This window comes from Vidua chalybeata, chromosome 3, assembly GCF_026979565.1.
Source record: "Vidua chalybeata isolate OUT-0048 chromosome 3, bVidCha1 merged haplotype, whole genome shotgun sequence".
In the NCBI taxonomy this organism is placed as follows: domain Eukaryota; kingdom Metazoa; phylum Chordata; class Aves; order Passeriformes; family Viduidae; genus Vidua; species Vidua chalybeata.
Window position 1 is genome coordinate 78,019,774 of NC_071532.1, and position 21,942 is coordinate 78,041,715.

The 21,942-nt window shown below is 38.3% G+C and overlaps 1 protein-coding gene across 5 annotated transcripts in view; it reads right to left on the reverse strand.

The window, feature by feature from the left end:
- Positions 1 to 797: 797 nt before the first annotated feature.
- The window catches only part of ORC3 (origin recognition complex subunit 3), a 34,872-nt gene continuing 13,727 nt past the window's right edge, over positions 798 to 21,942 (reverse strand). For 3 of the 5 annotated variants that reach the window (XM_053938287.1, XM_053938291.1, XM_053938290.1), the window contains 12 exons: positions 21,369 to 21,482; positions 19,828 to 19,961; positions 19,276 to 19,339; positions 16,306 to 16,422; positions 15,306 to 15,385; positions 11,435 to 11,568; positions 9,451 to 9,536; positions 8,881 to 8,978; positions 7,852 to 7,993; positions 3,605 to 3,721; positions 2,469 to 2,548; positions 798 to 1,348 (listed from right to left, as the gene is read on the reverse strand). In XM_053938287.1, coding sequence (XP_053794262.1) covers positions 1,243 to 1,348; positions 2,469 to 2,548; positions 3,605 to 3,721; positions 7,852 to 7,993; positions 8,881 to 8,978; positions 9,451 to 9,536; positions 11,435 to 11,568; positions 15,306 to 15,385; positions 16,306 to 16,422; positions 19,276 to 19,339; positions 19,828 to 19,961; positions 21,369 to 21,482 — 1,272 coding nt within the window. In that variant the 3' untranslated portion in view covers positions 798 to 1,242. Of the gene's footprint in view, positions 1,349 to 2,468; positions 2,549 to 3,604; positions 3,722 to 7,851; positions 8,117 to 8,880; positions 8,979 to 9,450; positions 9,537 to 11,434; positions 11,569 to 15,305; positions 15,386 to 16,305; positions 16,423 to 19,275; positions 19,340 to 19,827; positions 19,962 to 21,368; positions 21,483 to 21,942 lie in introns of those variants that run through there. The other 2 variants (XM_053938288.1, XM_053938289.1) reach the window with 2 other exon arrangements.

A 21,942-nucleotide genomic window follows, 5' to 3' on the forward strand; every position in this document is an offset into this window, starting at 1 on the left:
TGTTCTGCCAGTAGAGTCTGATAAGCTCCTCCTCCTCCTGCTTCTGAACTGGCTGGCAGCATTTAGAACCACTTAGACACAGCAGGATGTGTTGTGACTCTGCAATTCCTGCAGCTGGAAAATACACTCAGGGTAGGAGTTGTGTATTTAAAACAAGCCTGACATCTCATATACATTCCTGGGGAAACAGCTGGCTAAGTTACTGGTTCTTGTAACAGGACTTCCCCTCCCCAGTACGGATCTGGTTTATGGAAGTGATTATGGAGGGTTTATCAAAGCACTGCTCTGCAGGGCAATGCAACCTTTTCCCTTTGGTTCCCCTAAGGCTTTTCCCATGGTTGATGAACAGGGCACAGACACCAGTATAAACCCATTTGCTCCTTACACAGAGTCAAGGGAAAAGGTTGGTCTGAGAAGGCTTTTTGAAGATCATCAGATGAGCAGTGCTGGTACACACTCAGCCTACATTCCTTTTCACACAGCTGGTTCCTTTGCCTGCTTTCATTGGCAAAGAGGGAGGTTACAGCATTTGCTTTAGGTGGGGATTTTCCTACCTTCCACCTGAGTGTACAACTGCCATGTTCGCAGTCTGCTCACACACAAGTTTTCCTAACAGAAGTCAGCTAGTACCCATCAACTTCAACTAGAAAAAGGAATTCAAACAGTTCACTTTTGCTCTTGCCAAAGGGCAAAGCTTGGCATCTTCACAATTATTGTCTCCCCTTCTCTTCCTCGAGGAGTTTTGAGGTAGTTAGGACCAGTTTGGAAGAACACACAGCAGAGGCTGAACAAGGAAGTTCATTGTCTTCTTTAGCATATTTGTTTTATTTATTTTTAAATCTAGTTCAAGGATCTAGGAGGCATTTTATAATAATGACTCAAATCCTATCAGCTTATAAGGATGATAATAATACTGCTTCATCACTTTTGTGGCTGTGTGCTGTCCTTTTGACTTGCTAGCCTGAGTTGTATCAGTGGACTGTTTAAGTATCACACATCAAAGAAGACTGGAACTGGCACAACAATAAAGTATTTGGAACATGAGCATTAATACAGCAGTACATTACACAGGGAAGATGAGCATTAAAAAACAACTCTATTCAAGCTTGCCCAGGCACTCAAAACGTATCTCACAACATTCAGGCACTGCTGACTTTGACTCAGTGTGCAAAGTTAGCGAGTAGTGTGGTGGAACACAGCCCTTGCTCTGCTGGGAAGGTTTATTAGCACCTTGGTGGCACATTAACAGCCTCCCCATGTCAGCCTTGCCACGTGGTCAGTTTTCTGCTTGCTGGGCTTTATGAAGCCCAGGAGCTCCAGTTCAGAAACAGCTCGAATAAAGCGAGCGCTGGACATGTCAGTGAAGGAAAGAAACTAAGTACACTTTTGACGACACAGTGACAGACACACTGTTCTCTTCTAGGAGGGCAAGATTTCTAAGTCAGGATAAGCACAGATTACACAATGTGTTGCACAATAAAACTGTTGGAAATAAGGGTAAAGCACAAGCTGCCTACAGAAACACAAATCTTCAAACTGATCAGTAGTTCTGCCACGTGCATATGACGTGACAGCAAAGGAAGAGTTCCTTTTCCCAATGCTAAGACAAGCTTAAAGCCTACAAACATACCAATTTTGTAGTGTCTCAGAAGAATTTATACTTCTATGTCCCTTGACAAAATAATGTATACATAATTATAGAGATTTTTTCTGAGGTTTCATGGCACCACCTTCTCATTCACTCTGCCTTTGTTGCTGCCTCCCTGACATACAGGTTTATATTCCCAAGTTAGAGAATTAAATTTATTGTGAGTGACAATTAACAGTGGAGCTTGTAAAAAAATGAAGGGCCAGGAAAGCCAGGTATAGTATTAGAGCATATAATTATCCTTCCTTTAGTTAAGCCTATTTTTGTACAACTATTATTTCTTCTCTGTGGCAGCACTACTGCTGTAGCCATGAATTTTGGTTCTAATGCTCATCTACTAAATATTTTTTAGACCTCAGTTCAGGATCAGGACAAAGAAAGAAGCAGAATGGGTGTCCTGTGCAAAGTTCTCAACTCCAAGGTACTGGAACATAATGAACTACTGCTTCTATTTTTCCATGTGCTCTCTAGGTCACAGCCCTCCTCCCATCTGTTCCCCAGTAATGCTCTACCCCTATCCAGCAGCTATACCAGCTCTTTGATTATATACCCAAACAGTTTCAACTTGTTTTATGGACTTTTGGTTCTGTTTCAGACCCAAATGCCTCCTGTAGACAAAAGCTGCTCTCTTACCTCACCATTCCCAGCCCAACTATTTCAACAGATCTACTTCATAGACATTTTCAATATATTAAGGCTGTTTAAAGTAATTTTTCTGAAATTAGTGAATCAGTGTACATGAAACTGTATTTTAAAACCCATGGTTCATAAATCCTGTAAGCTTTTCCATGTCAAGCTTGAGAAAAATGAGAAAGGATACTGGATAACATCATCCACCTGGTCTGAGGAAGCTGCATCTGCATTTGGTTGCTCAGCTGCCATCACCACAGTTGAGAAAGCCTAGAAAGGGAAAAGCAGCACAGATTTATTCTAGCTCATGGACAGACAGATCTGCATATAAAATAGTGACCCCTGAGCTGAAGGCTATCACTCAGGTGGAATAAGATCTTGGAAGGAGAACTCTTAAGAGTGTGTCAGTTCAGCAGGAATCAAAGAGCAAGCAAGGTTACATATTACCATGCAGGAATACAGAAAGCAAGACATCACTCTCTGAACTTGTGTGCCTGCATTTTAAATCTCAAATGGTTCTGGGTCCTGACCCATTCTCAGAGAAACTACAGAACTGAAAAAATATTCTCGAAGTGAGACTGCTTAAATATTCAGGGGAAGTGATAGAGATAAGTTGGCTGTGAATAAATCTATAAAATTGAGGGACAGCAAGAGTCTGGGTAGGAATATACAATACACAACCACAGCAGCAGCAAACAAAACACACTTGGAAGAAGTAAAAGGAGTATCCTCTAAACTGCAGGTGGTTAAGCTACAGTTTCTTGCAGAGGATGCTGGGGTTACTAAAATATACTGGTAATGACATCCAGGTAGGTTTATGAAATACAGAGGAAGCACTCAAGTTTAGGAAACCTTAGAACTAAAATGTGATTGTTAGCCAGGGAGACTTTATCATATTAATGTATGTTCTCTTGCTATATGCTCCCTGCTTTTGGCTACAGTGTGAGACAGGTTATCAAGCTAGAAGGACCCAGGCTTTTCCCTGGCACAAGCATTCTCTCCAGAGTCCCACCTGCCTGTTTCCATAAAAGTGTCACAGAATACTTAAAGATAAAAAAAGAAAGGCAATTTTGTTAAGCACAAAATCTGATCTATGCCAAGCACGAAATAGAAGCAGAAGCAAAACAGTTTCATCACAGACTAACAGGGCTGGAAATAAATAAAGAAAGACTTATTGGAGTTACTGTGGGTTCTTGTGGTCTTGTGGACCAAGGTATGCAATGATTTAAACTGTCAAAAGGGGCACTAAAGAAAAGCAGACATGCAGCAAGAAGATAAATCAGAATGCTGAAAGCAGGTGAAGGTACTGTTTGCATCATCACATACCTCTAACCAATCAACGAGATTAATCAATCTGCCGCATTCCAAATGAAGCTTATACACTATGCATATGTCAGGGGCTTTATTAGAAATGCCTCCTCCATCACATTTCAAAGCTTGATTCTGATGAAAAAAAATTGAAGGCAGTAACTTTGATCAGTGTCTAATCTTGAGCAATTCCGAGGGCTAGATAAAACATTATTTCAGGTAATTCAGACAGTAGGTATTTTAAGCAAATGTTTGCTGTTTGTGAGTTTAATAGTAAGTTGATGGTACAAAGAAAAAATACAAAAAAAAAAGTAGGAAAATAAGAAGCATACTATTTTAAAAAACCAACAAACCCTCCCCCCCAGCTACTTCAATCCTGGTGTTCCTTGTGTAACACTTAAGCAGTATCTACTGCAATGAGTGATTATCTGATTATCTTTTTATGCAATTTTTTTGCTAGTTCTATTTACATATGAGAGAGAAATACTCTGTTTTATGGAGGTCAGGAGAAGAAACTAGTGATGATTTGCCATGTAGAAAATAGGAAAGCATAATTTTTCCCCCAGCCCTCTTGAAACGAAGAGGAAGATTTACTGTAGATCTTTCATATGTACTAAAAATAATTGCTTCTCTCATCTCAGAGTTTTATGTTTGAAATTTATTTCTGGCTTGAAACTCAGCATCTGTAAAGCAAAAGTCTAATTTCTAACAAAGTACACTATGTTGCAGGAAATTCATAGAATCATTAAGGTTGGAAAAGCCCTTAAAGATCATGTGAGTCCAATGATTAACCAGCACTGCCAAGGTCACCATTAAACTGTGTTCTTTACTGCCACATCTACATGTCTTTTAAATCTCTCCAGGGATGGTGAGCCCACAACTCCTCTGGGCGACCTGTTCCAATGCTGCTTCTTTCCAGGAAGAAATTTTTCCAAATATCCAACCTAAACCTCCTTTGGTGCAACTTGAGGCCATTTTCTCTTGTCCTGTTGCAAATTCCCTGGGAGAAGAGGCTGACCTCCACCTAGCTACAACTTTCTTTCAGACAGTTGTAGAGAGCGAGAAGGTCCCTCCTGAGCCTCCTTTTCACCCCAGCTCTCTCAGCTGCTCCTCATAGGACCCTTCACCAGCTTTGTTGTCCTTCTCTGGACTCACTCCAGCACCTCAAAGTCCTTTTTAAAGTGAGGGGCCCAGGACTGGACACAAACTCAAGATGCAGCCTAACAAGTGCTGAGTACAGGGGCACAATCACTGCCCTGCTCCTGCTGGCCACATTGCTGATCCAGGCCAATGCCACTGGCCTGCTTGGCCACCTGGGCACAACTGGCTCATGTTCAGCCATTGTCAACCAGCACTCCCAGGCCCATTTCTGCTGGGCAGCTTCCCAGCCTCTTGGATTCAAGGTCATCAGCACTGAACCATTTCTTTGCGAAGCTGAAAAGCCACTCAAGCCAGAGGCAAAAGTCTCTGTACAGCTGCAGAAATTTACAGCATTTCATTTCAGTTTCATGCACTCTAAGAAGTCAGCTGTCTTAACATGAAAATAACCACTTATCATTCCTTTCAGGTCATAGAAGTTTGTTTTAAAACACTTTCATATGCTAGTAAAATATACAAGCAACTTTAGGGAAGTTATAAAGCTGTAGCAATGACAGATACCTTCAAAGAAAAATACTTCTCAAGACAGGAAAGAAGGCTAAGCCAAAAATATAACTTTGCTCAAGAATCTGTCGTTTACCCATAGATCTCAATTCCTGCAATTTTTGAGACTCAGCTCCAGTTTGGAGTCACTTATGAGACATTTCACAATTTCCAGAACACGTAGCAATTTTCAAGTTTATTTAATCTCCTCTTCAAGGAACATAAAAGCTATAGACTTTAGGTTAGTATCTGTCAGTTCATTACAAGACAGTTTCAGAAAAATTCAGAGAAATATGGCTAACCCCTCACAGTGCTACAATGCTGACATTAGTTTATCAGGAACTCAGGAGTATTATGGTACACTTCCATAACTCAGGAGTGTACCACAATAGTTTCCAATACTCCTGTGTTAGTACCTGGCACACATGAGCTTCCATTTCTGGCTGATCTAGATCTAGTGACTCACCACTGCCCAAAAGGACAACACTAAACCCTTGTCTTTTCCCCTCTCCTACAGCACCCAGCTCTGCGGTTTTCTACTATTCATCCATGTGCCAACCTGGATTGTGCTGAACCCTTTGCATTGCTTTTCTAATTTTAATGTCAGGACAGTTACCACAACCAAGAGAGGATGCAACTTCCAGAGCAACTGCACACTCCTGGAACAGGCTCACCTGTAGCAGCACAGATTGATCCCAGCCTCCCTTGTGGTAACTGGGCCAAGCCTCTGCAGTGCAGCCGGAGGGAGCTGCAGCTGCCAGCGGGGAAACCTCGGCTCTGAGGCTGCAGCACACGTGTGGTTCTGAGAGGAAATAACCAGGCTGACAAGCAGGAAGCTGCCCTACAATGAGCAGCCAGTTGTCAATCCATCTGTACAGCACAGAGCTGCTGTTCCCAAAAGAAGAGAACAGGAGTGGGAGCAATCCAGAACAAAGCTGATGAGGAATTGCTCTTGCCTGACCCTGCCCCAAGGCTACACAGAGGACACAGCATACCTTGCTCTGGAATCAATGCTGGTATCTCAAGGACCAAATCCTCTTTTCCCTGATATGGAAGCTGGTATCTCAAGTTTCAGTTTGTTAAATTATCAAGGGATCAGTGAAACCAGAATTATACTGGGTTTGGTGCAGTTGTTTTGGGGTTCTCTTCTCCCCCTCACCTGATAAATATGACCCTTGGTTCACGCTTTGCTAAATAACTAGCTGGACTCCTGTAAGCAGTGCATCCCATATTAATCATTCACTGGTACTCTACTGAAGCACTTTTCTGTCCTGGCCTTCTGGAAGGAACAGTTCTGGAGAACTTTGCTCTGGTCATGGTGCAGAAAAACACAAACCATGCAAAAGTCAAAGACAGAAAATATTTGACTCACATGAATTAAAATGCTAAGCAAGGTACTCAGCCAATACTGCTACTGTTAGAAGCTATGCCAAAACATCACAATCTTCCCAGAAAACATTGGAAATATGTTAAAGCAAGTCCAAGTACAAAGTACAGAATGACAGAGGGCTTAAAATCTTGTCAACTCATCAAAGAGAATAGAATACTTATTAAAGACATCAGTAGTTAAGATTTTCTTGGCTGTCCTAGCCTGTATATTTACAGGTTTGCTAAAAATATCAATTACTGAGGTTCATATTAGGTCTCTTTAATGGTAACTTGCTAACTACTGTTCTCACAAATAAGCTCTGTAAATGGTTTTAGTAATAACTCCTGCACACAGCAAAACTGATAACCCCCATTCAAATCGAGGACAGTGCCAACAAACCCAATACAAATCAGGCTGTAGATTTCAAAGGCTGATCTTTATCAGCCTTTACAGTTCCTGATAAGTGTTACCTTTGATTCAAGTAGTGCATTACTCAGATACAGCTACAACCAACACTTTCTTCAAAATTACAATCAGTTTTTTAAGAAAAATGTTAGGTAATAAGAACAACTTCAAGTACCTTCTATAATCAAATAAAAAGAAATGCATGTTCACTGCTTTTCCAAATCCTAGTCTATTTCTTTCTTTTGGTTATCCTTTCAGTTTGAAAGAAGTAGAGAATAGTCTGCTTTTCTAGAAAAGGGCAGGATTAGGCTGATCCTTTTCTTGGACTCAGAAAACACAGGTTATCAATGCACAACAAGCATTAAAATAAAATTACAGAGGAAAACAAAGGACTTGGTTAAATGCACTGTATTTATGCTAATTTAATGTTATGACTCCACCTGAACAGCCTTTACCTTACAGCTAATCTACATAGTGAGGACTGAGCACCAGCCCTATTAAGAAAGTCTCTGGAAAGAGTAACAGACACTTTATTTTTCCCTGTGGATAGTCATCCTCATTGTAGTGGAGGACAAAATTAGTTTTCTGCTACATCTACAGATATCATGGCTAGAACACGCTCTGAAAAATGGATTCCTCCTACAGAACTCTTTCCAGAATTACATTTGCCAGACAGATTCCCCAGCTCCTTGAACAAAGTTCCCAGTTGCTTATCAGCGCTTGCTAGTTCTCTGCAAAACAGCTGAATATGTGCCAAGCTTCATGAAACAGCAAAACTCAGCCTTGTACACCATGCTCACACAGCCTTCCAGAACTACCCCAGCACCCCAAGAGCCCCCTTGCTTCTCACCTTCAGGTACCAGTGGGGTTTGTTTAAAGCTGTGTGCAGTGCAGTCCTGGGGGCAGCATTCAAGTGCCCTCGGAGAACAGCGGCTGCGTTGAAATACACAATCTCATGCAGGGTCCTGTTGTCTGCAGGTACAAGGTATCTTCTGGAAAAGCATGAGGTATGGGGGGTGTGGGGGAGACACAAGCTTCAGCTGAAGGGAAACAACACAAGTCTACTGCTGTCAGACTATAAAAATGCATGTTTCCCATCCAGTACTGAAAAATCTCTGAAAAACAAGATGAACAGCACTGAAATAAACTTTAAAGCAGAGAAGTCTGTTATTATCAACTCTATATCTAATGGGTTTAGCACAGAACTCTAGCTGAGACACTGACAAATTCAAAAATAAGGGCAGTGCTAACCCAATCAAGTACTCCACAGATCTTACTTATTCATCTCAAGGTCTCACCAAGAGTCTCTGCTCATCTTGGCCTCCCTGGCTGACGCTTTTTGCTTGGCAGTGATACTTTTGTTAGCTTCTCTGCCTCCCCCCCCATCCTCTATAATTAACAAATGCCTTCATCTCTTCCCCCACCACAAGCCTTTCACATTTTCCACTGCAGAGCTGCCTCCAAAACTGCATCTGCTATGGCTTGCTCACCAAAACAGCTCCCAAAATGGACAGGATATCACACTTGACATCTGTACAGTTTCATAAGTAGAACAGATCAGCAAAGATTAGGGTAAAGACTCTTGACTTTATTTTGCCACTTATACCCACTCCTCCCTCAACACTGTCTCGGTAGCCAAAGTAGGTTGGTCCATTTGTATTCTAATTATTTCAACTGATCTATTGGAAAAGAGGTGGGGTTTGTTTGATTTTGGTTTTTTTAATTATTATTTTTAGAGCCCTCAAAGAAAGAATAGGAAGGGAAAAAAAGTGTGCCACAGGGACCGAGACACAATTTTGACAAGATTAACATGTTAGTAAAATTTCATTTGCAACTTATGGTGCAAACTAATGCAGGAATATAAAACAGGAAGGCTCACCTTACAAGACTGTCTATATAGTCAACAACTTCAAAACGAAGCATTTCAAACTTTGTCAGTTTCTTACACCTCCTTGATTCCTTCAACTCCAGCAAAGTCTTTAAAACAAAGTGGTGCATAAGACTACATGGGAGGCAGTTATTCCCTGGAGAACACAATCTATGTGTTTAACATGTATAATTAATTTTTGCTGGCATGTTCTCACTGATAATGTCTGAAAAGTAATCATGCAGTTATTTTTATTTAGGTCAATGTATTCAGTTCTCAAACACATAGGAGTCTGAGAAATTCAAAGAAATATGTTAGACAGAATGTCTAAATTACAAGTTAAATAAAAAGGAAACATCTAATTTGCATTTTAAAATCCTGGTTTATGATAGATTATTTTCTATAATTTTCTATGTGTCAGGAAGGCCTGAAATACATAGTTGGTACTTATTCATTCATTTTTAAGATGAGACTCACACACAGCCCTTTACTCAGAGCTCCAGCAAGCTGGGAAGAACTAACCATGAACATTTTAAAACATTAATTTAAGGAATCAGTCAGTAAAGCTTAGGCAGGGCTAACCTTCTGAAGGTGATAAAGGTCTGTCTTCTTCTGGAGCTCCTTTTGTGGCGATACGGACACATCTCGTTCTTGGGAAGCTTCTGCTACTAGAACAAAACTAATGTTTGATATATGGGGTAGACTTTTCCTACATAAACCTCCTAACTCAAGCAATCTCCAAAGTACTCAGTAGTTCCTTGTTCACATAGACTCAACCACAGGCAGCTTTTGGGTCTTGCACCTTGTAGAAGAGTGTTATAAAGTCTGCAGTATAGCTTAGCCAACAGTGATTAAGTAACAGTTCAGCCCTGAGCAAAGGCCCAGCACAAGCCTTGCACATCACTTTAATTCTGTTTAGGTCATCCTAGGTCATACTCTCAACACTTGTTAATTTGACAGTTTAGGACTAGGTACTATTGATGCTTTTGGAATATTCCAAAAGCCATATGCTGCATTTTTTTCCCTTCTCATGTGCAGAAAAATAATGAGTAAGAAATGAGTTCTCCCTACCAAATGCAGAAACTGCAACCAGAGCAGCAAACAGAAGCATGCTAAGGTACTTCACTGCCCAATTTTGTTCTCACCTTAATTTATAAGAAAATTTCATCTTCATGGACATGTAGTTCAGTGATCAATTGCACCAATTATTAGTAATTTTTAGGTAAAAACAAAGAAGCAAAACAGACATCTGAGAACCCTCACTAAAGATCAACACCATCACATAAAGTAATCAGCAATCTATTCATGTACAGTATATCTTAACTTCCCCTTCTCACTTTTCCTTTAGAGCCTAAATTAAATCCACTTTGAAAACAAACTAAGATCATTTATGGATTCAGTAGATGTTCTCTATTTTAAACCCATCTTCAAATCCTAAGTAAAAATAAATACTGTTTTTTTGCTTTATAGTTCTGCAAGTTCTGAATCCCCAGAGTTGTTGTTCTTTATTTTCTCAAGGTAAGAACCCAACTACTTAAAAGCATTTTGCTTTAATTCTTTTTTTCCAAACTAGAAAACCTTTGGTTTTTCATCATAGTTCAGATTCCTCAGTGCTGGTACCAGCAGTGACATACACAGCTTTTTCAAAGTGATGACCTATTTTCTCTACCACAGCTCTGCTTTTACTGCAACTATTAAAAAATACATGGTATAGACAAGAGCTGATTCTTTTGGACAACCCCAGTTAACCCTACAGGGTAATGTGACTACTTTAATTAATATTGACTGCATTTGGGGATTGTTGCCTACTTGTCCAAATGCTGTACAGCAACCACGCTGATAATGAGCTTAATTAATATGCATAAAACAGACCAGATGATAACCAATTAATCTTCAAAAGCCAGCCTTTGTGGAGTGCTTCTCCATAATCCAGGGAAAGCAACAACATTCCTATTCCAGAAGAAAGCTGGAATACATCATACTCGTGCTTCAGAAAAAAATGCAGCAGGTTCAGTTAACCTGCCTCAGAAAGACAATGCTTCTACCCATTTGCCTTGCTAAACTTTGAAATATGTCCTGTACCATGAACAATCAAATCTGGGGGCTTGACAAGCCACAGCCTGTCAGCAGAGCTGACAACTGGCACTTGGGGTCCTAGCTCTGAATGTGCAGAGGAAGGAACCTTACATACATTTGGGTTAAATACCATGTCATAAGGAAGTCTGCTGCTATTTATCTTTAAAAACAGTTTGTTTTTAGCAACTGCAACATCTGCTAAAATGCTCAAAACACATGTATGAGAGATTTAGGGGGTAATGTTTGCTGATCTGTCCAATTTCTTATCTTATATCACTCTTGATATTATAAAAAACACAAACCACATACCAGTAGAGAATATAAACATTTCCTATATTTGTGCATGTATTAAAAAAAAAAAATCCTGCAAATATGATGGTTTAATATGATGACAGACAATCTCAGGGAAAATGGTCTGATTACTCATTGGTCAGATTACAAAATAGCTTTTATATAATCTCTGATAGAATACATGATGGCATGCACCCACCTTCTAGATTCTGAAACTGAGTCAAGAACTTCTTCAACTTTTCTACTGCCCTATCAAACTCCTTTCCAGAAGATGATAGCAAAATTTCCACACATTGTTGGAGCATGGTTACCAAATCAGTCTTATTCAGCATCCTAAAAGACACAATTTGTTGGCTGAAGTAGAAATGCAGAATGATGAAACAGTTTTCAATGTTCTTAGCTGAAAAAAGTTAAAAAAAAAAAAAAAAAACACAAATTGAAAAACTGAAAAACTCCTTTTAAAAGAAAAAATCTCCAGGATTGCAAGCATTCAGTCTTGCAACAAAGTCAATTTTTTTTCCTGCTCTCATTAATAGAAAGAAACAAACCAATTAGTTTTGGTGACAATGTCCTTCACATTTTCCTGAAGAACAGTAGTTTTTCTCATTATCTAAAGACACCTGCTGGACACAGGAGTTGCAATTTTTGAAACTGTGAGTCAGACATCAAAACAAAATTAAAAAAAACCCAACACTCAAAACCCAATCATGGTAGGGTTCAGAACTCATTCCCAAAAACAGCACATGAAACGGTAAAAAAAAAAATCACTATGTAAACACATCCACAAAATGAATCTCTGTGACTCAAAATGACTCGCAAACAAAATCTGTATGCTTTTTTCTGTATTTAACTCTGTAAATCTAACCATCACTAGAATCTCAGAACCATTCAAGTTGGAAGGGATCTCTTGAGACCTAGCCAATGTCCAGCTCTGCATTTACTTACTATTTAGCTCTTAGGGCCTCTCCCAAATGTCACTAAGCAGTCCCCAGTCTCAAAATCTTAATTTAAAATATATTAAAGCAATGATGGCAATCTGTGTCTCAAGCAGTGGGTTTCCATATCAGCTACCTAAAAAGTGTCTAAGAAATTTAAGGAAGAATTCAGAAGAGGCTGGGGAAGCTCTGTGGACATCTAGAGGGACAATTGCAATTTGAGTTCTAGTTCCTAACTGGCAATGGATACTAAATGCTTATAAAGGTTACAATTTAAAACTTCAGTTTATCTGCTTCAGGGTTACAGATTTTTCAGGTCAGGTATTGCCTTCAGATGTACTTGTTTTGTACAGAAAAGCATAAGGAGTTAACAGAAAGGGTGACCCTGACCATACAAAACATTTTGAAACTGTCTTGTATTATAATGGTAAACAAGATAGCCTTGTTCCAGGCCAGACAAAACACTGCAGTTAACCAATATGGAGAGAAGATAAGCAGATCTGGAGATCTGCGAATGGGAAAGAACAAATTTATTTTCATAGTATTATTCAAAAGGAAACTGCAAGTTCTAGAAAAAAATATTTACAACAACAATGGGATTACAGGGCCCAAAGAAAAGGCAAGAAGACAGTTATCACATATGAGAAAACAGTAAAGGATCCTTTGCAACTGTTTAGGTTTGAGATTACTGCAAGATATGCCAGGTATCAATGGGGTTAAGATTTTAATTTGGTGAGGAGTCAGGCTTAAAGCAGGAAGGAAGATCTCAGATTACCAAACGGCAGTAAATAAATCTAACTCTGATTAGTAATACAAGTAATACAAGAGAAGAAAGGAAGCTACAATGAAGTCCACAGAAACTTCTTCTGAATGCTGAAGAGGGAAATCACCTGAAGAAGCGACACCATGTTGGTCAGCACCGGTCACAGAAGGGCAGGACTGTGATAATTAGCATGTGATGATGTGAAAAGCCATCCATAATTAGCAAACAAAAACCAGAGTACAATATCTAAACAGAAGACAATAGCGCAGACAGTCCTTGAAGTTTTGCAACCCAAAAGGTTGACGAGATGTCCCAGCCAGTTAGCTCCACATAACCAATCGAGTGAGAGGCTCTCCAATCTTCTTGATCTCTCTCTTCTGATGGAATTAATGCAAAATGAACTGAAGCTCACACATTCTCTGTCGCCCCATGGCATCTTTTAGACTCTGGAAAACTTAGGTAGAGTAACTACAGTCTAGATTGCTCAAATTAGATTACCTGAAACACCATCTTTGAGAAGATCACTTCTAGCAGAACGCATGAAAGCCTGTCCAGGGAAAGGCTGAAGTAGAGAAGCCAATCACAAAAGAAACTCAATTCAGAAACTTAAAACCTTACATTCAAGCATAATTCATGAAAGGCAAAAGAGGTACTTTGTTAGAAAATGAGAAATAAGCTGATCTAAAGCTTCTATATTTTTTACTTTCTAAATGCAAGGGAAAAAAAAGATGGATTCCAGCAAAACACTGAAAAAGAGTAAGGGATGGGGAAGGGTGAACATAAGGATATCAACAGATGATGTGACTCCCAGGAAGGCAGAGATATTAAGGAACAGAGAATAACTTTTAAATCTGAGCAAAAGGGGAAAAAAAGATTTTGAGTAGAAGGGGAAAGACCACAATTTATCATTTTCTTCTAAAAGATAACAGCAAGATTCTATATAGAAAAAGCAGAGACAAGAGGAATTATTTGTAAAAAGGCAAACAGAAGTTAAAAGCTGAAAAATTGTAACAGCTAGAATTCCAAGTATTTGAAGAAGTTGTGTTGGACAGGTTTTGCTAGGAAAATGACAGAATTTCTGAATTAAAAGAAAAAAATCATAGAATTGCCATGCATGAAAGCAGAGACCATGATCACTGTATTTCTATCAGAGGCTCCCACAGAGGGAGCCAGGACCAGAAGAACAACAGGAGGGAGATGAACAGATAAGAATAAAAGGGGAGCAAGCCAGAATCTGATGGCAGCATCAACTTTGAGTTAGGAGAAGAGACAGATGAATTCAGAGAGGATGAAAGCAAATTAAACAAAGGAGAAGAAAGAGGGGAAAAAAAGCCAAGAGTTATTAAGAGATTACAGACAGTAGAGAGAGCAGAATGACACATTTGTGGGCAAGAGCTGAGGGGTGACTGAGTGCTGTCAAGATTCAGGAGAATCAGAGAAAAACACAAAGGAAAGACTGCAGAAATGACAACTCAAGCATGTCATCCTTTCAAAGGGATGAGGGTAAAGAACACACAAAAGTGGCTATGTGCAAGAACCACTCAGTATGGCAAAGGTACAGTTTGAAGAGTGTGTTTCCTCGTGTTTGTGTATCAGCCCAGAAAGCTACCTTCCATCCATCACTGATATGGTTTTTCTGTGCAGTTTTACTGCCAGACACATCAAACCCGAGCAGCTCAGGGGGTCTGGGAGAGGCAGTTACAGTTATGGGATTGTGTGACAAAGCCAAGGGATCGTTTGAATGAGTGCAGCTATCATGAGACAGACACTGCCACATGTCTGTTGAAAGCACATTTAGAAGTCTTTAGCTACAACACTGCAATTGAAAGGTTTTCTATCAAGAAAACTGGCTTTGACGACTTTGGCATTTTAAACACTGACAGACAACACAAGTACAGCCTCTCCTAAAGTCCTATGCTCACAGTATCAGAAAAAATTAACTCAGTCCCTGTAAAAACTGTTAAGGCAAATTAGGAAGAGAAGGAAAACAGTAAAATAAAAAAGAAAGGCCTTAGCTACTATTCATTTGGAAGATATTCTAATTTTCACAACAGATTAAAATTTAAGACTAATATTCGATTGATAATATCTACCACAATTATACTTTAAAAGACAAAGCCCAACTCATTCACACAAAGTAATTGCAGTGGTTTCAGCAAAATTTCTCAGGGCATATGAGATATTAGAACCTGGCTGAATTTCACAGAAATCAGTAGAAAACCAAACTGAAAACAGCAGCCAATTACACTTGCAAACAACCCTAAAACTAGCTGTGAACAGGTAATATCCTCAGCTTTAAGTGCCAGAATAACTGATGACTGATACTTTCCATGTGTACAGTGGTATTAACACAAAATGGGGAAAAAAATCACCTTGCTAGTTGAAGAGATGACTCATACTCCTCTGTCTCCCACACTCGGTTTTCCAAACAAGCACAGTGCAACTCCCTGATCTGTTATGCAGAAGGTGAAGAAAGGATAAAGTGTTTTACAAAGTATTATGGGAATCTTACAACAAGCTGTTCAAGCAATATGCAATTCCTTTAGAGCCTGTTTTCCAAAGATGCAGACTGATTGCAAAAGGAATGAGAGCTCTTAATATCTTCCAGAACTAAGCTTCTGCTGGAGACTGTTGCTCTGCACCAGGTTCCAAACAACTAACATTCAGGTGAAGACAGCTGCAGTGAACAGAAAGGAACTCCAATCAAATGCCCCAGCTAAAACATCCTTTTATTCTCAAACAGTGGCACAGTTCACACTGCTTTTTTAGTCAGTGACAGATTCTAGTAACAGTATGGAAAACATTGAGAACTGAGAGACAAGTGCACATGCACAGAATATATAATTGCTCTTCTAGTGGAAGAAATTGCTTAGCATGAGAAGGTGGATTAAATAACATCAAAGCAATAGGACTATTAACAGAGCAATTATCACTGTTCCTCCTACAGTTGCTTTTTTCTGTAAAGAAGGTTGCTAAAAACTCAGTCTCTTCATCCGAATTAGACTAGTGATCTAATAGGTAGTAGAAGAGTGTGCACTGTCTGCAATGCATACAGGTAATCTCAGATGTGAGAAAGTCAATGTGAGGATCTTTTTGCTGATCTGTGCAACTGCCTCCTCCTGGAAACTCCTTCCTGTTGACTGACAAGGTATCATCCATGTCAGTAAAGAAACCACATACTCTCATCCTCCACCCATAGCAAGAAAGCATCTCTCTCCATTTTAAGAAGCAGGGGGCAAAACAGCACATTAATAAATAAAGAGTAAATATTTATTTAGATGTCATACTTTGAGGCAAAAAAAAACCAAACAACCCCAAACCAAAACCACAATAACAACAACCCAACAAGACCCACATATAACAGTACATCACCTGCTTGCCCAAAGGATACTTTGGAAGAGAAGATGTGAAAACATGAAGACATCTCAGAATTGAAACATAATTTTCATGGTAAACATGTAAGTCCTCCAGCAACTTCTCTGTTTCTTCCTACAGCGATAGAATAGCTTTAAAAGTAATTCCAACATCCATTCAAAATTCCCATAAAGCACTTCAAATTACTCTGAAGTTTTGATATTGTAGTGTGCTATGATTTAAATCACCAATTTTTAATTAAGACCACTAAGCAAATGAGCTGTATATCAGTTCATTAGCATTATTATTCTACCATTTTCAACTATATTTAGGCCTTTAGACTTATATGCCATCTCACAACAATGAGAGTATACACTACTCCTTTAGTAGGCAATGAGAAGTTACATAGCTACTTTTACTCGAAAACTTGCATTTTTATACTACAAATGCATTTAAAACGTATTTCTTATATTGTGGGTGGCTATTGTTTTTTATTAGTTACATATACATAAAAAGACCAGTTCACAGAAAACAAAGAAATATTCAGTTGATTTTCCTATGTGTTTTTAATTTGACTTTTGCTTATTCATGTGTTGAGAACCACAGAAATAAAAAATCACATTTAAGAAATAGAAATTGACTACTGCTACTGAATTTTCTGGATGGCACCACATTATCACTGGCCTGCCATGGAAGAATATATTGCTTCTGGAAAGCCACACTCAAAAATTCTGGTAACTGTACTGAAGTAATTTAGTCTTTGTGGTCATTACATTTAAGTCTGTGAATAAAAAGATCTTCTTTCCTCTGTCTTCAGTCAAAAATAAAGAGGAAAAACCACAGAATCCTCTACATATTTAACTGCCCTTCTGCCTAACTCTGAGCAAACTATTCCAAATGGAAAGAGAAAAACAAAATAAGCTACTGAAATTTTACAGAGTGAAAGTGAAACAAAGGGTATTAAAGATAAATGAAAAGTAAAAACCTTGTATACAGGCAATATAAGGAAGTACAAATGTATGGAAAGAAAAGGTATCATATTGCAAAGACTGAAAGTAACAAAGACAGTGCTACAGAGAGCTTTATAATGTTAAAAAGAGTTTTAAATTATTAAAAACATTAACAATCTTTCTCCCCATAGACTTTTTATATATGGAAATTTAAGAGTCACTGATATAACAACTGTTAAGGCAACCTCTAAAATCTTAAGGTAGACATTCACAAGTCTGTATTATAATTTTAAGTAGAATCATTAAGAAAAAAATTATTCCCACCACAAAATAAGCTAAGAACAGAAAACAAGTTCTCTCTAATGCTGCTTCACCAACCTTATTTCCCCAAACATTAACACATCTGTATTTCCCTCATCTTGGTCCTAGCTCAAGACATACATAGTTAATGTAAATAAATAGCAATGTATTTTGCCAAAAAGTGAAGTTAGAAGGCATTATCCATTTTAGAAGAGTTTGAAAATGTCATTAGAAGACTATGAACTATTATTTCCAGAACAGAGATAAAAGACAGACTGCCACATTTACATATTTTCAAATTAAATTTGCCATGGAACATTTCAGACAGATTTGTTAATAATTACGATGTAAAATTGCTTTTAAAACTGATAATTTTAAATAGGTGAAATTCTTCCCATACTTATTTAAAAAGTGGTAACAACATGGAATATAAATGAGGCTGATAAAGTGTATTGCAGGTGTAGGGGCTAAGCTGGAAGACTAAAGTGACCTGGTGCTGAAACATCAAGTTCATGTGAAAGATTACTAAAGTGACTTTGAAAGTGTTTCCAAAGCTGGCCATGACACCAGATTAGTATGACATCAGAATAAACAGCACCTCATTAATGCAGCAGGCAGAATATTCTGCCAGCTTGGCAAGGCAGTAATGGTCCCACCTCTATTGAGGAGATTAGAACAAATGTCTTCAATTAAAATCTGTGAGAAGCATCATATGCACCTAAGTAGGAGAATTCCAGCTTCCTTCCCAAAGTTAAAAGTTGAGGCTTGTGAAATAAGGGGTGTATTATTAAACATGTAAGGTTGAAAACATATAATTTTTAAGCTGATGATTATTCAGCTTTCAAAGCAGGTGTGAATGAAGGGCAAGGGAACAGTTGTAGCTTAAGTTATTTTTGCCAATGAAGATAATGGATCATAAAATGATGTAAAATCATATCTCATCTTGAATACTGTAACTGTACTTGCCATATTGCTTGCTCCTAACCTCCCCTCCAGCCATTACCATTGTTCTTCACACTTGAAAAGGCCTTACACACCAGGGAAGTACCATTTGCCTGACAGGTTACAAATACTTGAAATGAAGAGTCAGGAGAAACCCTTGACCTTCAGCAATGCTGCTACTGGGAGTGGCTCAGATGGTGAAAATAACCAACAGATTTTTGTTGGTGAATTCCTAAACAGCTCACAATAGTAGTAGTCTGACTTCAACCAGTTGGCAAAGCTTCAGATAAACATGTAACAAATTAGTTTTAATCCTGAATGAGGTGTAGGGTGAATGTGTGCCTTGGGACACACACTCTGCCCTACTGAGTTCAATCAGCAACTATGTAGAGGCTATGAAGGATTAAAAGCTTATGAAATAACCTCCAAGATAAGTTACACATTCTTCAAACACTTAACTGACCTTCCAAGAAAGTCAGTCTGGGCAAGCATGAGAAGACCTGGCCATAAATAAACCTTGTATCCTTCTTTTTATCAGTTTTATTTCTAGACATAGCTAAAGGTTGATGTAAGAAAGTTGTGCAGCTTCATATAAAGGCTGACCTGGCAACCCTAGAGATCTGGAATTTTGACCTGCCAATCCTAATTCCTCACTACTGGTCACAAAGCACAGTATGTTCTGTATGAAAGATATTACACAGAACTATACATCTTGGTCTTGTATTTTATTATGCTCTACAAAGTGATACATTGGGCTAGCTATTTCTGTTCTCCAAAGACATTCTTAAAATTTTACCTTTAAGAAGCTGTCATTTGTCAGCAGTTCAATCTGTTTTCCTGACTCTTGTTTTTCCACATACCTTACGGCAGGAAAAAAAATAAAAATCAACATAAAATTATAATGTAAAGGAAGATCCCAGGATTAAAAACATTTAAAATGCTTATGCTGCTTTAAGAAATACGTATCTTTCTTTGGAAAGATTCAAAAAGGACAGTAAAATCCAACAAGTTGAAAGGCCACTCCAAAACCCTAGAGATGATGCTGCAAATCAGCTTAACAAGTTCAAAAGTGATTTATGGTTATGTGTCAGAATAACTTGTTTCTGTGTATAGAACGAGAAGAAGAAAAAAGTAAATTCAAGTGATTATCACAGAAGCTGTTCTACACTAGAACATTAAGGTTTCCTGAAATTATTTAGAAATGTCTTCTGTTTGATCAATTTACCTTTGCTATAGAAATGTGCACAAATGAGCTACAGTATTCACAGAACCACATTTACAGATTCTTTTAACATTTTTTAAAGCAAATCAATACATGATTGCCCAAGAAATGTATTTCCACCCTTACCTTCTAAAAGAGGGCAGTCTCCGAATGTTTTCACACTGATCATGTGATAAAGAATAAACTCTCTTCTTAATGTCTACCAGGTGGCAACACAGTACACTGAGAGGCTGGGAATAGAAGTGCTCCACAATACAGAGCTGAAAAACAAACCAAGAACTAGGGATGCTAAAACAATTAAATCTCCCTGCTATATCTACCTTTTAATACTTTCTTACTACTACATTGCATATACTACAATGGAGTAATGGTACACCTTTAAAAAAATTAATTACAATTCATAAATATTCCATTGATTATACAGTTGCATACAGTCACATAATTACCTTCTTTGCTATATGTACTATTCATTTTCAGTACCTCAGCCTTTTCCCCCTCTTATGTCACATCACACCTAGATGTAATGACATGATGCTGATCTCTTCTTTTTATCCCTTTGAAAATCTGACCTGAAATTGCTTCATCCTTGAATTCTTTTAACAGACATGGACACAGCCATACAGTGTTAGGTCTAAAACTTGTATTTGCATGTCAGGCCAATGGAGAAGTACTCAACTTTGACTCTTTCAAATAAGAGGAACTGAAACCTATGAAAGCCCACAAAAGTCTGTCTTCAGGAAGAGGTACTATGGCCAGGATATTTCTCCTGGCCACATTGAATCTTATATATCAGAAAATCAGAGAAGTTCTAAATGTGTATGACATTGAAAAGGACATATTTTACTAGCAGGCTGACACATGGAACTAGGTAAGGAAGAAAAACCATTTCACAATCCTGCATTAAAACATGTTACAGCACCTACAAATTCTTCAGAGAACTCTTGTCTGCAATTCACAAAAGCTACAAGGAGACCTAGACACAGAAATACATCTAGATATGAAGAACTATGCAAGACAATAAAAACTTAAATATCATGCTCTGTAGAGACTCTTTTTGGAAACCCCCTGAGCTCTTCCACTTTGTCTCCTGAGAGAGGGTAAATATAACTGCCACATTGCTACACAACTGCTTGGAGCACAAGTATTACCTTCCTGAGGCACCAAGTAAATGACTCTGCAGCTCCTATTTCCCTGAAAAGGCAGGAAATGTGCATCCACAAATTGTGCCAGAGGAGTTCAAGTGGGGAAGAAATACTGCTGTAGCCTACTCACACCAAGACAAACCAGAGACCGAGGAGCTGGTACAGATGACCACAACTGGGGTGTTCAGCCAGCAGTGCTAGAAAGCTACAAATTAATCTATAGCAAAATACAGCTCTTTCTGCCCACTAAGCCAGGTCACCCTTTTAAACGTAACCTTAAAATATTGTGGGTTTTGTGGCAGAGTAAGCTTTTATTTGCTTCTTCATACAGGTCCCTACAAGTCTGCCCTTAAATCCTTATCAGTAAAGATTTTAAAATACCCATCTGTTCACAGATCCAAGCTGTTTCCAAAGGATATTTTTTCATGCAATTCAGCAGTACTAGGACCTAAGAAATCTTTCAGTGCCTAGTAATTACCCTTTGTTTTCACAATCATTATTTGAATTCTTGTTACCACTGCCTACCTGAAATCCTTTGATAAAATTCTGGACAGAAAAATCATGGTACAGGAATATGTTGATGAGAACCTGCAGAACTTTTTCTCCCAGTTTAAAGGGAAACCGAGATGTCAGAAGCAACTAGAAGGGAGACAAAAATTAAAAGTAGCCATAGCAGAAATTCTCTCCTGAATTCAAATCAGTAAAACTTACATATACAACTTGATACAACTCTTAGTGTGTGTTAACATTCAACTAAATGAGATACTAAATACACTGCAGCTTCTAAAAACATTTATTTCTACTAAAATATCCATGCAAAGATTGATTTTCAGTTTATTATTTTACCACATTTTTGTAAGTATCTTCCACTAATACAACATTTTAAGTTAATTTTGCTTAATGCTATTTTTGTAAAATTACAAATAGAACAGAGACTGCTGTAATAAACAATGATACCACTATTTTCAGCACGTGCAACAGAGATTTTGGAAATCTTGTGGTCTACCAAGAATCCACAGGCACAACATTTATATATGGCTTGAACATATGGATAACTGAGCTAATGTCTGACAGGTGGCAAAGCTCAGGCTAAACTTTA